This window comes from Talpa europaea, assembly GCF_964194135.1.
Source record: "Talpa europaea genome assembly, chromosome: 4".
In the NCBI taxonomy this organism is placed as follows: domain Eukaryota; kingdom Metazoa; phylum Chordata; class Mammalia; order Eulipotyphla; family Talpidae; genus Talpa; species Talpa europaea.
In genome coordinates, this window is record NC_140070.1 from 106,636,234 (window position 1) to 106,655,078 (window position 18,845).

At 37.0% G+C, this 18,845-nt stretch overlaps 1 protein-coding gene across 1 annotated transcript in view; it reads left to right on the forward strand.

Annotated features, from left to right (window-relative positions):
• Nucleotides 1–11,635: 11,635 nt before the first annotated feature.
• Nucleotides 11,636–18,845, forward strand: part of PAK2 (p21 (RAC1) activated kinase 2) — a gene marked incomplete at its 3' end in the record, with an annotated part of 37,399 nt that continues 30,189 nt past the window's right edge. Inside the window, exon 1 of the mRNA XM_084231720.1 lies at nt 11,636–12,028. Within this exon, the coding sequence (XP_084087846.1) occupies nt 11,842–12,028 (187 nt within the window). The 5' untranslated portion in view covers nt 11,636–11,841. The remainder of the gene's footprint in view (nt 12,029–18,845) is intronic.

Genomic DNA, 18,845 nt, shown 5'->3' on the forward strand with positions numbered 1-18,845 from the left:
CTTATACACAGAAATAAGCATTATCCATGCTTTTGACCCTGTGGCCATGAACATTGTGTATGAGCAATGTATTAATTACCTCCTGTCTTATAAGGTCTAGGAGGTTTAAACATGCATACTGTCCTGACCTGGAAACCTGATTGTCTCGGGACACTGAGAAATGCATTCTATGCTACCCTAATTATTTATGCTTTTGGTGGTGAAATTCCTGGAATAAAGTAGGTCTTTAGAAAGTGTGTTACTTGTTTAAAGAGGCCTTAAACTAATGAAGTTGTATAGTACAGCAGGTCCTCAAATAACATCCTTTCATTCAACATCATTTTGTTCTAATCATTGAGGGAAAAAATAATCCAGCTGATGTTGAACAAAACATCATTCAAGGATCTGGTTTCATGGGATGTTGTTTGCTTAAGGTCACAATTTCTAAGAACTATTGAGGACTTTAAGTGAGGGCTTAACCGTATTTGTGAATCATCTGAAATGTGAATTTAATTAAACATGTTAGCACCTCTTTGTTAAAAGGATCATGTTAGTGTCAGGTAGATACAGGAAAGTATGAAAGTGTTTCTCACCAGCAGGAATTTGTAATCTTTTAGAGAGAGGAAAAGTTAGAAGCTAGGTAACTGAAGTTCAAGCAGTGTGATTCATATTAATGGATGGGATTGTATCATTTTGAGTCTGATGAGAGAAACCATAAATTTGAAAAGGAAAGAATTAACTATGCTAGGAGACTAATGAGGGACTAGCTAGTATGAAGTAAATAGAACACTAAAGAACACAGAAATAGGAGTATCAGAAATAAGGAGCAGCTACTACCCCTAGAGTTGAGAGACAACAACTAGCAAGAGTCTTCCGCTCTTCCTCCCCTCCTATGCCCCCTTCTCCCCTTTAAGTTGAAATCCAGACCTTGTTAAGACATGACTGGCTCACTGAATGAGTTAGGTGGTTAAGATGCTGTCAGAGGTACTTGCTGGACATCTGGATGCCAGGAAAAGCTGCTCACTGAGAGTTGTTGACTCTACTACAAAACCTCTAAAGTAGGGGAGAGGAGGCTGCTGGTTAGGTGTTCTGCTGTCCACATTACCTTATAAAAAGTGGAGGAACCTGGTGAGCCAGCACAGCGGAACCAAGAAGCAAAACTTTCCCCTGCAGGGCCTCCCCGGTGGCGCAGTGGTTGAGCGCTGGGATGTGAAGCTGCCCGCAGCCTCTGCAGCTCTGGTTCCATCCCCGGCCTCCGGCTAGGGTCCAACATGGCGCGACAGACCTCTCCTGCCATGCCCGCTGCTCCCCCTCAGCAGTGTACTTCGTCAGTCTGCCTGTTCTGTTCCCTGCTCTGGCTCTGGTGAATTCTCTCACCCTCCCGCCCTTCTGAATGTACCCAGTGCTTGTATAAAAAAATGAATAAATCTTTAAAAAAAAGAAAAAGAAAAAGAAAACTTCCCCCTGCAGTGTCTCTCCAGTGCCCTCTACTGATGAAGCTCAACATTGTGCTCTCTGGCAAAGGAAAAATGCTTAAAAGTCCCAGATCCACACGCTCAGTTAGTTGACAGTCTTGGGAATGGTGTTACTCCTGTAGGAGCTTAGAGGAGGAGTAGAAGTCGTATCAGGCTATAATAAAGAAGTCTCTCTCTCTTTTTAAAAAGAGCTCTTGTAAAATGAGTTTTTTAAATTAATTGAAGATCACCTTTTCATTAAAAGAACATGGACTAGTATACAAGTATTTTTGTCTATTGTCTATATTCTAGAAAGAAAGGAGATTTTGTTTGCATTTTGTAGGCATCATTTACAATTTATCACACTTGTTTCTTCTAGTATAGCAAAATATTGAAGAAAAAAATTAAGTGATGATAATATAGTCCACTATATTTTCAAAGCACTTTTTACATCCTTTGGTCTTCTGTCCCTGCTTACTCTGAAATTAGGTAATACAGATGTTACTCCATTTTATAGGTATTGAATCAGTGAGCTATTTAGGTTAGTGATTTGGCTTTCAGTATACAACTTGATTAGTGGTAGTAGTTTATTTGTCTAAACTGGTTAGCACAGTTTATTTGAAAAACACATGTTGAGTTTCTATCATGTATATAGCACTTTGCTAGATACTGTTGAGGAAAATAATACTGTTAGAGAATAAAAAAGATATAAAATTAGTTTCTTCTCACATAAAGGAGAGGGCAATAGAGGAAATATAGACAATAATAGAGGCAGTGTCATAATCTGGTTCATAAGCACTTGCTAAATGTATAATACATGTAATAATGCAGAAAGTTTCCTAAAGATGTAAGAACAGAAGGAAAATACTACCGCCAATTAACTTTTAATTTTGTTCACTATTTGGTCTTTGTTTAGTTATAGTGAAAAATACAAGTAAGTTTTCAGTGAGCGGTGGATTGTTCCATGGTATCTGTTTTAAGCAGTGTTACTCATTTCACTTTTACTGCTGAATTTTATAGTTACAAAGTTCCAAAATCAAACATATAAATCAAGTTATATTCAGAGAAGTCTAACTTTCCTCAGTCCCCTTCCTCTAACTTATCTCCCTCCCCCAAACTAATCATTAAAAAAACAATAAGGGCCTCCCTGGTGACGCAGCGCATTAAAACACAACCTATGGTGTATTTGCAGCCACTGCAGCACGAGTTCGATCCCCAGCCAGGGAGCTGCCTACGTGGCACAGCAGACCTCTCCTGGCTCTCCTGCTGCTCCCCTCAGCAGTGTATTTCAGTAGATCTACCTGTTCTGTTCCCCAGTCTGTCTCTGGTGAATCCTCTCACCCCCGTGCCTCTGACCTGTGCCCCAGTTCTTGTGTGCACAGATGGGTATATCTGGTTTTTGTTTTTTTTTTAAGATTTATTCATTTATTCATACAAGCACTGGGTACAGTTAGAAGCGCAGGAGGGTGAGAGAATTCACCAGAGCCAGAGCAGGGAGCAGAACAGGCAGAAGGACCGAAGTACACTGCTGAGGGGAGCAGCGGGCAGCAGGAGAGATCTGTGCGCCATGTGGGACCCTCGCCGGCAGCTGGGGATCAAACCAGCGCTGCAGAGGCTGCGGGCAGCTTCGCAACCCAGCGCTCAACTGCTGCGCCACCAGGGGAGACCCAGATGGGTATATCTTTAAAAATAATAATGATAGGGCCTCTCCTGGTGGCGCTGCAGTTGAGCGCTGGGCTGCGAAGCTGCCCGTAGAGACCCGCTGCCTCTGCAGTGCTGGTTCCATCCCCGGCCGCCGGCTAGGGTCCCACATGGCACGCAGACCTCTCCTGCCGTGCCCGCTGCTCCCCTCAGCAGTGTATTTTGTCAGTCTGCCTGTTCTATTCCCCGCTCTGGCTCTGGTGAATTCTCTCACCCTCCTGCACTTCTGACTGTACCCAGTGCTTGTATAAATAAATAAATCGTTAAAAAAATAATAGTAAAAGTGTGTATATTGATAATACCCTCCCTTAGATAAATTGTAACATACAATACATATTGTTAGTCCCCATTTTGCATTTTATTAGTTGTGTATCCTGGAAAGAATCCCATGGCAATATATATAGAGTGATTTCATTCATTTTTACAATTCCACATTACTTACACCATAGTTGATTCAATTAGTTCCCTTTTTACCACAATTCCAGCCTTTTACTGTTACAGATAATACTACAGTAAAAGCCTAATATATATGTCTTTTTATGTTCTTGCCAGTGTGTTAGGATAGAGTACTAGAAATTAGATATCTATGTCTGCACTCTTGGCATAACACTATGTGATACAAGTTTTCTATTAAATAAAAATTTTCTTTTTCAGGGAAAATCAATATAATGCCCTAACTCAATTCCCTAAATTTTTTTTTTTTGGGGGGGGCAGTAAGCATTTAATATAGTGAGAAAACTAAAAGGGAAATATGTACTTCCACTCAAAGTGAGTATGAAGGGATCAGAGGCCCGCAGGTAGGCCACAGTGTCGTCTGGTGCATTTATACTATCATTGATGACACAATCAGCACATTATTCTTAGTGACATGACTTTCTAGATGGTAAACAAACTTACTGGTAAAACTGAGCAAAATGAAGTATAAGCTTGTTTTGGCTTCATAGTGGTTGCATATCTGGAAAATTGAGTATGTGCCAAAACTTTTAAAAAAAATCCTTTGTATGTAAAATAGAACTGTGCGGTAGATTCAGATAATTATATGTATATCTTTTTAATTATAAATCTGCATGTGAGACATTCGAGAGTTCTGAGGGACTTGCTGGCACATTGCAGAGAACTTTGGTATCCAAGACCTTTACTCACTAAATACCAGTAGAACACCTTTGCATTCCTATTAGTGTGTGTGTGTGTGTGTGTGTGTGTGTGTGTGCTCTCTGTTTCTTGTTTAATTTTGCTGATTTTATTAGATTTGTCTTTCCCAACATAGTTTTATTGATCTTCTCTGTTGAATAATAGCCTATTCACAATTTCTGTTTTTATCTTAATTGTTTCCTTCCTACACTCTTAGAATTGATTTTGCTGGGGCTTTGGTGTTTCTTTTGTTTTGCCTCTTAAGTTGGATGCTTACCTTATTAATTTTTAGTTCCTTATTAAAGTAAAATTTCAGAGCTTATTAAGTATTCTTAAGTGCTTTAATCACTCTCTGAGTTTTTTTAATTGTGGTAAAATATTCATAACAAACTTTATTACTTGAGCCATTTTTAGGTGTGTAATTCATTGGGATGAAGTATATTCTCACTGTTGAGCAACTATTACTGTTACCCATTTCTAAAATGTTTTCATAGTCCTAAACAAGTTCTGTACCTGTTGAACAATAACCTCTCCTCCCTCCCCCCCCCTGCCCTCGTAACAATTTTTCTATTTTATTGATGTGAATTGGACCACTTGAGCACTTTAGATACCTCATATGATTGAAATTATATGGTATTTGTCCTTTTGTTTCTGACTTAATGTTTTCAGAGTTTATCCTTGTTTATCCTTGATTTCATTTTTTTAAACTATTGTATCTGTATACCACATTTCAAACCCAATTTTATAGTTTTTGAGTTTTTCATTCTCATTCAAATTTAAGTATTTTCTGATTTCCATTCTGTTATCTTTTCTTAACTATGGTATTTCAAAGATGTTACAAGATTTCCAAGTTGTGGAGTATCCTAGTTGCCTTTTTGTTACTAGTTTCCTACTTAATTGGTTTTGATTAATATATAGAGTGATTCCAATCTTTTGAAATTTTCTTTGCCTCAAAATGGTTTTATTTTGACCTTTTTTCATGAAGATTATTTTGTTGAAGTTGCAATTTATGTTGGCAACTATTTCTCTCAACACACTGAGGGTATTCCAGTGTCTCTTGCGTTGCTGGTATCAAGAAGTAAACTATAAATACAACTTTGTTTCTCTGTTTTGTCCTCTTTATTCTTTTGCCAATTGTAAGATAATCTTTGATCTTTGATAGTTTTAATTTCACAGTGATACATCTTCAGCCTGATATGAGTAGATTACTTTTTATCCTGCTTTGATTCACTTGGTTTCTTCAACTTAAGTATTTGTGTCCTTCAGTTCTAGAGACCTGCGTGTTACTAATTTATCTGGTGAACCATTCCCTTATTCCCTTGTCTCCTTCTAAAGTTCTCAAATCTTGTATCGTAGATCATCCTACCTACTTATCTTACTTCTTTTTAGTATTTTCTAACACTTAGTCTCTCCATTGCATTGTAATTATTTTGTCTGATATATCTTCCACTTCACTAATTCTCTGTTGAGTGTGTGTTTTTACTTCAAATGTTGAGTTTTAATTTTCAGGTATTAGTTTTTTCTTACTGAAAGTTCTGTGTGGTTGTTTTTCAGATTTTCTTTTTTTCTGTTTTCTTTTGATTTTCAAGCTTCATATACATATTTTGTGTCAGATAATTTCATCTGTTTTATCAGTCTGCTTTGGCTAGTTTTCAAAAAAGGTTTCTTGTTTCCCAAATTTATACTGTGAAGTATTCCTTTTTCTTAGAATTTTATATTTGGATATTATTTTGAGACCCATGTTGAAGTTTATTTTTTTCCCAGAGAACCTCTATATTTGCTTTTGTGTTCACTTGGTCACTAACATTAGCTACCACATTCTATCAAACCTATTTGGGAATTTGGGGGACTTTATTGGTGGGATGACTTCACACCATAAATGTGCCCCTTTTTTGGTTAGGATTTCTTAGGTGCCCTTTTACCCCCTCCTGCATTATCAGACTCAAAATTCTTAAAATTTTCTTATTCCCTTCTTCCCAGAGGGATTTTTTCTGGCTTACTCATATGTATCATATCCTTGAAGGTACTAACCTTATGTGGGAGAGACTCCTATTAGGTTTTTCAATTTAGGCAGACTGGGTTTTTATCACCTGCCCCCTGTGACAGTCATCAGAGTGGAAGTTTAAGGTGTGCAAGGTTTAGTCAGAAATCGCTCCAGATCCACTGGATTACTCTTTCTTCTTTTTTCACTTTGCTTTGGGGCTCTGTAGAAACATCCCTTTCACTTTAGCTAGCTTATCCATGTATTTTTAGAGATTTGGTAGGTTGCCCAGTCCTTTAGTCATTTGTTTGAAGCAGAACTTCTTTTCCTTTTCTTTCTTTACTCATTACTAGTCCCCCTGTTGTGTTCTACATCTCTTTACACCTTTTCCCTTTTTCCTTTCCAGCTTGCTAATAGACCTGATGTTATTCCCATCACCACCAAATGAAAACACACCTTTCTTTCCAATTTGTGAACTTCCCATTCATAGTTTGTTTTGTCCACTAAGGTGATTTGGGATATTTTCATTGGTACTTTTGTTCTCAGAGCACTTGATGCTTTTTGGAGAAGAGGAGGAAAGAAGCGCCAGTATGTAGTTCTTATACTGTATTGAGAGATTGTCTCAGTATCTTATCAAATAGTGTTGTATCATTACATTCATAATGTACTGAAAATTAAAGTTCACTTGTTATTCATATAAAATGCAATAAAAATATAAAGCAAAACAGGACTTTTAAAAGTAATGGTTTTTAAGCTGTGGTTTGTACTTGGTGTACCATCGTTACTCGGAGTAGATTGTAATAAGTTTAGTGATTTCTACTGGTTGGACTGACTGGTTCCAGACACCACTCCTTTTTTCATTTTTGTCGTATATTTAGCTACCCCTAGTCTCCTTCAGTAGACAATTGCGGAATTGTTTGTGTTTGAGTCCTGTCACAGTTAAACAATGAGCCTGTTAAAAGAGTACAGTGTGTTTTGGGCATGCTTTTGTTTTGCCTACTTGTTTTCCACAGAAAAGTAGCAAAAAATATTTGAACAGATTTGGAGAGAGGTATTTTTTATCATTTGGTCTTTACTTATAAAAATATTTTTAAGTTGAGCAAAGCAGGTAAATCTGTATTTTATCGTGAGTTGTTTTCATATTCTTTACTGTTTATGGCTAAAATATAAGATGTAAAGAATCACGTGTCACATTCTCAAGTGGCACTTTTTATGCATTTAATACTATCCATGGTGCAATATACCCAAAAATTACACCATTTTACGGAAAAGACCACGGTCATGAATCTTTTTATAGGGGAAAAGTATAAATCTTTCCAAAGATATTCATTCTTGTTGTTATATTGTAGAGTTAATGTGTTGTCTAGAGAAATGCTGTTTGATAAAAGAACTAATAAATTCAAGAAGAATACTGATTTCATCTGGGAACACAGATAATGGTATCATAAATCAGTAAGCATTACTATCACATGTAAGAATCTGTGTTAAATATTATACAGATAGTAGATACAGTAGAAGTAATAGTATAATGTCTGAGTTGCTTCAAGTCTTAGGAAGGATACTTAAAATAATAATTAATGATGCACAGTTATAATTCGTTGCCAAAAATGGCCTAATATGTTAACATACTAAGAAAAAAGAGCATAAGTTATCATTAGTTCTGTTAGTCATTAGATATTTGTGACTTTGACCAAACTACTTATTAGTGAGTCATTTCTTTCACATATATATAAGATAAGATGGATCAGATGAATTCTGATCCTTTCTAACTTTAATACTCTCTGGATTTATTTTCCTGCATAACTCACATCAGATGATGTAAGGGGTCATTTTGAGTGGGGAATAGGCAGGAATGACCTTACATAGGAATACTTTTTTGGTTGAATAAAGAAAATTTAAGAATGGAGAAATATATACACAAAGATGATAATAGTCCAGGAAAATCTTTGGTATATTTGAGGATTATGAAGCATAGGATTTGTGCTGTGCATTCATTTACGATCTAATTGATTCAATAGTACATGGCCCTAAATACCAGAGTTTAGTCCTCAGTCTATGAGTTATGGGTAGCTGCTGAACAAGGCATAACCAGGAAAAGCAATAATGTATTACTTTAGTTGATTTTGTTACTAATAATTACAGTAAACTTGATCAATTATGGCTTAGAGAATTTCTCTAAGCAAAAAAATGAGTGAATGCGTAGATACTCTTCAGGAAGCTAACTAGATCTTTTAACCAGTTCCCCTGAATAGCAGCTGAAGACATAGAGCCTAGTTAGAGAAATGAGATGAAGTACTAAGTCCTCAGTTAAGCTGGTGGCAGTCATCAGTGTTATATTAAGGGGCATGCTTATATTTTCTAAGATCTAATCACTTGCTAGACAGATTTCTTAGACTTGTTGCTGTCATATTTGTCATCTTGATTAATTTCATTAGGGACATCTGTTCTCATGTTTAATATTAAATTTGGGTCTTGTGTAGGCATGTGTTGCCTGTAGGGTTTGTCTTGTTAATTGGGATTTCCTTGAAACACAGCTAATTCAACATTATAATATGCAATCACCAAGAAGAAAGGACTGAAACAATCTATTAGCTCCTTTTTAGTTCTGTGGGACTGAATTTGTGCAGAAAATAAAAAGTACTGGACAGTATATTAAAATAGAGCAGTAAAGCAACTCTTTAGAATAACCAAAGTATAAGGAAAGACTATTCTAAAAGTTACTATGTAATGTCATTTGCTTAGAATTTGGTGGTGTTTTTTCATATTTATGGCAATTTCTCTGACTGACCCACAAAAGCCTACTGATCTTTTTTGTTTTTGTTATTAAAAAACAATATAGTAAATACCATTGCATGTATAGATTTCAACCATGTTAAAGATTTCATTGGGTTTTTGTGTTTTACCTCGCTTGGAAATCTAACCACTGATTATTTTTTCCTATGTTAAAATGTGTTCAGTAGAGTATAGGATGAAATAAAAACCTTTTGCTCCCTCAGTACAATATCAGAGAGAATTAGGGGGGTGGGTATGAGGACAAAGTGTAGAGCTGGGGTACACTTGAAAGCAGCAATTCTCAAAGTGTGGTTTCTCGTACACTTGAGACCTGTGAAGTCAAAAATTTATTTTCATAGTTAATACTAAGGTATTGTTTGCTTCTTGCATTGTGTTGGCATTTGCACTGATGACGCAAAAGCTATGTCAGAGAAAGGTAACACAGATTACGGCAATGGCTACACACTTGTAGTAGCTGTCACTTAAGAATTTACCTGATGAGGGCCTCCCTGGTAGTTCAGGGTTAAAGATAGCACTATCAAGCTATGGCCAGCCGCTGCAGCACAAGTTGGATCCCCAGCCAGAGAGCTGACCCACAATGGCGCAGCAGACCTCTTCTGACTCGCCTGCTGCTCCCCTCAGCAGTGTGTATTAGTCAGTCTGCCTGTTCTGTTCCCCACTTTGTCTCTGGTGAATTCTCTCACCCCCCCCCCCCACCTCTGTCCTGTACCCCAGTTCTTGTATGCATAAATAAATAAATCTTTTAAAAAAATTACTTTAAAAAATTTTGTCTTGATATAACAGTTCATAAAATGATCTTTAAAATACTGTCACAAAGCCTTATCTTCTTCCCATTTCTACAGAAGATAAATCCCCTTTGCTAAAACATATCTCATAGCTCACACTTAAGAAAAGCCAGGTGCATACTGCTTATATCCCACCTCCCAAACAATACAATGCCCACATGGTGTGAAAAATATCTGGCTGATGTCTGCATCACCTTAGATCATACTTTCATACTGCCATTTGACCACCAGCTTAATTTTACTTCAGGCAGTCTTTAGTACATGACATATAAATCTTCTACTCCCACTCTGCCTTCTTCTCTTTCTTCCTCAGTATAATAATAGGCACAATATTCTCTTCATCCCTCAATCCTCAAATTATAACTACTTTAAAATTTTATTTTTAAGTACAGTGAGCATTCTTGTTACTTTGTATATACATATATACTGTCTATACACAGACACATACACGAAGTCTTATTCACTTAGATGTATTAAATAACTTTATAATCAAATAAGGATGTTATTACCAGTCAAAATCTTATTTAGTGGGGAAGTATGTCTTTCCTAACATATATACTTTTGTATCAGAACTTTTCTGTAAGTTAAGAATCCCTCTGCTTTACTGCTGAATTTAAATGTGTGTAACCCACTTTTTAAAGAAAGCATATGCATACAAATATATAAAAATAATGTTGAAAATTTTGTTGAATCAGCTTAGTGGACAAGAAGGGTTACTTGACTGCCTGAACAGGGTATGAAAGGATAACAGAACTTTGGTATGCGGTCTTTTTTTTTTTTTAAGATTTATTTATTTATTTATTTATATAAGCACTGGGTACAGTCAGAAGCGTGGGAGGGTGAGAGAATTCACCAGAGCGAGAGCGGGGAGCAGAGCAGGCAGACTGAAGTACACTGCTGAGGGAGCAGCGGGCGGCAGGAGAGGTCTGTGCGCCATGTGGGACCCTCCTCTGGTGGCCGGGGAGCAGCCGGGAATCGAACAGGCGCTGCAGAGGCTGTGGGCAGCTTCGCAACCCAGCGCTCAACTGCCGCGCCACTGGGAAGGCCCTGGTATGTGGTCTTAATATGTGTAATTTTCAACCTGATTCTGGATTTACTTTTGTCAGTGTCCGCAGATGGGTCAAGTTCAATGAGACTATCTGCATAACTTGACTTGAGAATATCAAATTTTCAGAGAGATCTTCGGTGGCACATTTCATCCTTTAGCAAAGTTTATGTGAAGCTGGGGCCTCCCTCGTGGCACAGTGGTTTGAGCCCTGCGCTGTGAAGCTGTCCGCAGCCTCTGCAGTGCAGGTTCAATTCCTGGCTGGCCAGGGAGAAAGCAGATGACGTGGTAGACCTCTCCTGCCTCGCCCACTGCTCCCCTCAGCAGTGTCTTCTGTCCGTCTGCCTATTCTGCTCCCGCTCTCTCTGGTGAATTCTCTCACCCTTCGGTGCCTCTGACCTGTACCCCAGTACTTGTATAAATAAATAAACCTTTAAAAAAAAGTAAAAGTTTATGTGAAGCCTCTGTTGTGAGCATGAAATCAGACTGGGGGGTTTGGTTGATAATACTTTATTAGCAGGCTTCCACTCTGCTCTAGAAATGAGTCTGTCAGAGACATATCCTTTTGGTTGGCTGGTCAAGATATTCTTTGTGATTCTCTTTTAAGACTTCATGTTGTCTTTTTACTGGGGCTTTCACTCTTAGAATCAATTGATATATTGAATTTCTTTTGATATGGTAATATAATTGTGCTTACTATAAACTACATAATTCTCTTAACTGGTCATGAATTTTCAAGCATTTTCTAGCCATTTACTGTCTTTGTTAGAGGTGATAAGTTATATTGGTAACCATTGTCATGTCTTACTCATTGAGTTTTCAAAATCTTGCTAATTATACTCTAAATAGATGATGTATTTTCTAATTCACAGTTGGAAAAGGGATTATTTCTATTTTGTACATATCATTACTGTTTGTTATTAACTTTTTTTTTTTTCCTATCTATTTCAGGCATTGTCATAATTCTGAAACATGTCTGATAACGGAGAACTGGAAGACAAGCCTCCAGCACCTCCTGTGCGAATGAGCAGTACCATTTTTAGCACCGGAGGCAAAGACCCTTTGTCAGCCAATCACAGTTTGAAACCTTTGCCCTCTGTTCCAGAGGAAAAAAAGCCCAGGAATAAAATCATCTCTATATTCTCTAGCACAGAGAAAGGTAAATAGCTACTGTTGTTTCAAGAGTCTATTATTTTATATTACCCATTTGACATCTTTTTAATTACAGTATAATAAATTGACACTTTTTTAATAGTGAAAACAAGAAACAGATCCAAGAAAAACAATTCATGGTGCTATACAGAGACTGTTAGAAAGGTATTTTAAATGGTGATGGAAAAGAATAAAACTCAAGTTGTTTTTCATGCTACTTGTTATATTCAGTGAGTTTCTTTATCTCCATTTTCTATGTCGTGGACCATCGTTTATGGATTCCTAACATTAATTATATTTGTGATATTTGAGAAAGAAAACTATCATAAGAATGCTGATACAGAGTCTACAATCCCTTGTATGAAATCCTGGTGGCCAACTGTTATGAAATGGAGATTTTTTTGATTTTTGAGTAGTAATGCTCACACACACACACACACACACACAAACATTTTACATGTATACGGACATGTAAAATATATATTAAATATATAATGTATACCTATAAAATATATATTAAATATTATATATTTATATATATCTCATATTCTATAATTCCTTCAGAAGCATCTGAGGCAGCACTCAGTAACCATCATGTTAATGTATCTTCTGCAAACATGAATCTAGTACAGGTTTGTAATGACCTTAGTACTATTGACGTTTTGGGGTGAAATAATCCTTTCTTTGAAGGTATCTGTCCTGTGATTTATAAGCCGTTTCACACCACTGCTAGCTTTTACCTTCTAAATGTCAGGAGCACCTGTCACCTAGTTAGTGTAACTAAAGGAAATGTCTTTGGGCATTGCCAGATGTTCCCCATGGTTCAGAATTGCTCCTAGTTAAGAATCACTGGTCTAGTCACACAAAATGGAATAAAGACTATAAGTAATCTCATGTAAGTTTAGGCCACAAAATTTGTTTTAGGTCTAAATCTAAGGAAAGAACTTGTGGTTATCAAAACTTTTTTGGGTTTTAGAACTCAGTAAGGGTTCATGGACTCTAATAGGTTTTAGAATAAGGTTTAGGGTTTTTTTTTATTTAAACATTAAGCTTAGCAGTATGGTCCATAGCTAGTAATAGATGCAAATGGAGATATATCTGAATTTCATAGGTAGGTAAACCCAAGCGGAAGAAGCTGGTGCTTTGTATATTGCATATCTCTTATTTATAATTTTGCTTCTACTTCCAAGATTTCATGTGAGATTGTAATTAAAAAGCCTCATGGCATGTGGGAGAATGAAAAATATATTTAGACTAGATTCATTAAAGAATGAAGGAGAAAATTAGGGAATGAACTAAAAATGATGTGTGGGAAGAAGACAAAGAAATGTATTTGTGTTGGTGAACACTAAATCTTCATTCTCCTTAGCAGTAAGTCAGTATTTATTTAAAGCAGGAAAACCTGAAAATGACATTGGAAACATGATATTTAAAATTATGGAAATTATTTTAAAAATTATGGAAGTTAATACTTCAAGAAGAATGCATTGTTACTTCAATTTAAAAAGAATCATGCCCCAGCCCAAAAAAACAATACCTAAGGGAATTGCTGAGTTAAAATTACTTTTGCGAAATGCAAATGAAGAAGGGGAATGCTCAAGATAGGGTAAAACATACTTAGGGACAGCCATGGAGAGCAAAGGAAGAATACAAAAATGAAACAGAAGGAAAGAGAAAATGTGGACAATTCTGAACTTTGGGTATGGGTAGGGCTTGTTAGCAAATTGCATATGCATTATTTACCTAAATACAAAAGAGCATGCCCATCTCTTTGATCAATTTGAGAATCTTCCAGTTTTACTCTTTATTACTTCCCTTTTCCTTCTTTTATCTCTGAATTACCAACTGCAACTTGAAATTGCACTGATAAAATGAGATTAAGGGTACTGGTGCCCTAATAGTGACTCTGATTGCACTTATATTTACCCACTCCTGTGATTTGTAATTAATGTTCATTAATTTTTTTTGTGATTTCTAAAGTTTTTGTTTTATTTTGTTATATTCAAAATCTAAGATCTTTTTTGCACTAGTTTTATAACTTAACAAGCTCTTTTTAATAAAAGTTTGTCTTATCCAATTCCTTTTATTCTTTCTCTTTAAAATATTTGTTATAGAAAATGACATATACAAAATACAGTGTGCTGAATCCTGTCACCAGCTTCAGCAGTTATCACTCTGCTTCCACATTCTGTCCCAAACAATCTAATCCTTCCACTGCCTTCATGCAACTGTTGTCTAACTTTTCGTGTCCAGTTTAACCTGTTTAACAACTTTATATAAATAGAATTGTGCTTTAATTCTTTAGTTTTGTGATGACATGATAAACACAAAATTATAAAAGTTTTAATAACATACCCTTGTCTCCACCCCTCAGCCTGGAATTTTAATGGTATCTCTATCCCCATCTGCCATGCTCTATCCTGTTGCTCTCCTCCTCAATAGTCATCATCCTGAGTTTTGTATTTTTCATTCCTTTGTAATATAATTTTATGACTTAACATCTCCAACTAATATATGGTTTAGGCTTGCCTATTTGGGAGTCTTTTACAAATGGAATCATATTCAGGACTTCTATTTGTGACCCACCTTTATGTTTTTGAGATTCATATTGATACACATACCATTATGATTATTCATTTTCACTGCTGATATTGACATATGTAGCTATAGTTTGTTCGTTTTCACTGCTATGTACTAGTACATTGTATAGCTATATGGCAATTTATTTAACCCATCTATTAATACACATTTGGGTTGTTTTCATTAATAATGTTTGCTTTGAGTAACCTTGAACATAATTGTTGCTAGATGTGTGCAATATTTATTATCCAGGGCAATACTTCAAGAATTAGGCAACCCTTTCATTTAGTTCTCATGATTTTAATTGCTTGTTAGAATTATTTAATAAGCTTAAAATAATAAATCTGTGTCCAGTCTGCATCCTAAACCAACTGAATCCGTTTTTAGGGACTTAACCTGGGCATCAGTTTTGTTTTGGTTTTAGTTTTTTAAAATGCTGCCTATGATTCTGATGTTAAAAAAACACTGTATTAATAGACTATGAAATTTATTTAGTGGCTAACACTAAATGGAGTGCAATAGAAATAAACAGAACATAGAAAGAGAACAGAACAATGCAAGAGTTGTTTCACTGAAACCTGTTTCAGTTATGTGGATATTGGGTCAGGATGTAAAACGTATCAGGGTGTGTCCTGTTCAAAGATTTAAAGGTTGCTTAGCTGTGTTTATTTAGGAGTAGCATCCCTGAGTTGCAGAATATTCCTATGTTTGATTTAACTAAACTTTTTTTACGTTCATTCTCACACGCAAAAGATGAATGTTCCCATTTCTGAACATCCTTGCCAATTATTGTATTACAGTACTTTAATTTTTGCTGACTTGGGAGTCATGAAATGGTCTTATTGTGGTTTTAGATTGCATTTCCCTGTTGACTGGGGAAAATGAGCATCTTTTCATATGTTAATTTGTCATTCACTTGAGTTTTTCTTTAACATCTATTCTTTAATCCATTTTCTACTGTTTTTCCTTAATAAATACTACTTGTAGTCTATATACTAATTCTTTGATAGTTATGTTGTTAAATATAGTTTTCTAGAGTGTGATTTGCCTTTTCACCCTTTTAGTGGTATCTTTTGATGAATAGGAGTTACAATTTTTGGTGTAGTTGAACTAATTCCTTTTTGGTTTGACTAGGGATCAAAGATACTTTGTTATTTCTACAAGTTTCACAATTTGCCTTTTACATTTTTTTTTTAAAGATTTATCTATTTATGCAAGCACTGGGGTACAGGCCAGAGGCGCGGGAGGGCGAGAGAATTCACCAGAGACAGAGCAGGGAAAAGAACAGGCAGAAGGACCAAAGACACTGCTGAGGGGAGCAGCGGGCAAGACAGGAGAGGTCTGCCATGCCATGTGGGAATCTCCCTGGCCTGCCTGGAATCGAACCCATGCTGCAGAGGCTGGGGACAGCTTCACAGCGCTGCGCTCAACCTGCTGTGCCACTGGCGAGGCCTTGCCTTTTACATTTTTAATCTTTGAACTATCTTGGGGGGGGGGGGTGTATGTACCTGTAAAGCAGGATCTATTTTCACTTTTGTTTTTTAAATGGAGCTGGACAGACTCCAAGATTGTTCATTGAAACTTTTATCATTTCCCCCACATGCCTGCGATTCTAGCTGTTATTTTATCAGCTGTTATTTTATCAGGCTTTGTGTATGCCAGGCTCTGTTTCTGTGTTTTCTGCTTTGTTATGTTAACTTATTTTTCTGTACCCAAACTATCAGCATGTTGCCTTAATTACTTTAGCTATGATTCTTTTTTTTTTTTTTAAATAGAGGCATGTTTTTATTTATTTGTTTGTTTGTTTGTTTGCTTGTTTATACATGCACTGGGTACAGTCAGAAGCGTGGGAGGGCGAGAGAATTCACCAGAGCCAGAGCGGGGAGCAGAGCAGGCAGAAGGACCGAAGTACACTGCTGAGGGGAGCAGCGGGCGGCAGGAGAGGTCTGCACGCCATGTGGGACCCTCCTCCAGTGGCCAGGGAGCAGCCGGGGATCGAACCGGCGCCGCAGAGGCCGCGGGCAGCCTCGCAACCCAGCGCTCAACCGCTGCGCCACCAGGGAGACCCACTTTAGCTATGATTCTTAATACAAAATAGAGCAAATCTGATCTTTTTCAGGATCTTCTGACCCTTTGGTCTTCTGTAAATTTTAGAATCTGCTTATCATGTACTTTTTTAATAGCCTGTTGATATTTTGATTAAAATTGATTGAATTTTTTGGGCAGGTTAGGGAGAATCACATTCAACTTTGTAAGCGAGAGAGAGAGAATGAGAATAATAGTGTTTAGAGGGTAGGGTGTATCTTGATTCCTTTTATTTCCTTGGACTCTTCACTTCCTTTCCAACCCAACCTCCCACACTTAATATTCCTTCCTTTTGATATAAAGGGCTAGAATAAGAGAGAGAGAACCCTGTGTGTATGAATGTTTATTCATGTTTATATAAGTGTAGAAATCAATCTGCTTGGCCACTTTCACTATATTATTCCATTTGTTGCCCTGGTGATTGTCCCTGGCCACCCCACTTCCACCCCCCACCATCCCTATTTCTAATACCTATAATCCCCAATATTTCTTTGGTAGCATCCTTCTTCCTACATGCTAAACTGCTATTTCCTTCTTCAGTCTTATCATAATTTATTTTCCTCATTGGGTATTTCTTATAGATTTTACTCCATGATAAACAAGAGACTTGGTATAGAAGAGGGCCACAGAATATGCTTAGTCTCTCATCTTAAAACAGGAAGTCTAGAGAGAAAAAAACAAGTACTTTAATTTTAATAATCAAATGACAATGAGCCTAAGATTTTTACCATCTCTAATGTAAAGTCTAATCTAGAGATATTTTGTTTTACTCAGATATACCTCCCTTATTTTGTACTTATCAAATAACTAATACTTTCATAAAGGAAAAATATGACTGGATTATTTTAATTATTACTAGGTTTTTTTAAAAAGATTTATTTATGCATACAAGAACTAGGGTACAAGCCAGAGGTGCAGGGGTGGGGGGTGAGAGTATTCACCAGAGACAGAGTAGGGAACAGAACAGGCAGACTGACTGAAATACCCTGCTGAGGGGAGCAGTGGAGACAGGAGAGTTCTGCTGTGCCATGTAGGTAGCTCCCTGGCCGGCCGGGGATTGAACTCATGCTGCAGGAAGCTGCAGATTACTTCATAGTGCTGTGCTTAACCCTTGTGCCACCAGGGAGGTCCTTAATTATTATTAGTTTTGATCATTGTTACTGAGTAAAGAAAATCCAAAATTATACCTTTTATGACTTGATTGAACAATCTTTTCTTGCAAACCTGCTAATGTGCATCATATGTACATTGTAAGAGTCATCAGAGGTACAGTAAGCAAAGCAGATGGTGTCCCTGCCCTGTGGCACTAATAAACTATACAGCATATACTTACAAACTGTGCAGTGTGATAATAGGTATAGTGTAAGGCTTCTTTTGTATCTGAGAAGGCTTTTTAAAGAAAAGACAGTAAAACTGAAGACTAAAGGAAGAGTACATGCCTAGAAAAGAGTTAGTTTCTGGAGCCCAGCCACAGAAGGGATCACAGCTACATTCAAGAAGCTGAGTGCAGCCCAGTGTGATTTGAGAGCAGAGAGGTAGAGAATAATAATTGCATGACATATGAAGGAAACTATACGCAGCAGAAGAGGCCAAAGAGATAGGCAGGGAGCAGGTTACAAAGGGCCTTGTAGTCCATGCTACAAAGCTCAGTTTTTACTCTGTTTCCTGGGGAACCATTATGGAATTTTAAAACAGGGGAAAGACCTAGTCACATTTCTATTTAAATAGGAGAGAGTGGTAGCTGTATAGAAAATAGATTTTGTTGGAGGTTTAAAACTGAAGTTGGAAACTAATTAGGAGAATTTTTTTTTTTTTTTTTTGTGGGACCCTCACCTGTGGCCGGAGAATGAACCGGCGCTGCAGAGGCTGCAGGCAGCCTCGTGGCCCAGCGCTCAACCACTGCGCCACCAGGGGAGGCCCTAGTTAGGAGCATTTTGCAGTAGTCTAGGTGAGAAATGGCATAACAAGTCTAGTCACTTTGATAATGAAAGTTTCAATGAGTCATTGTCTTTGCTCATTTTTAAAAACTCTATTCAGATAGTTAGGGTTGAGTGGTATAGTATTTATGTATTCATTAACTAAGCCATTTTCACTTTAAATTATTGAACCTATATGTTCCCTTCTGACTGGTTTTGAAGATGATAGACTTAGAACTGTAA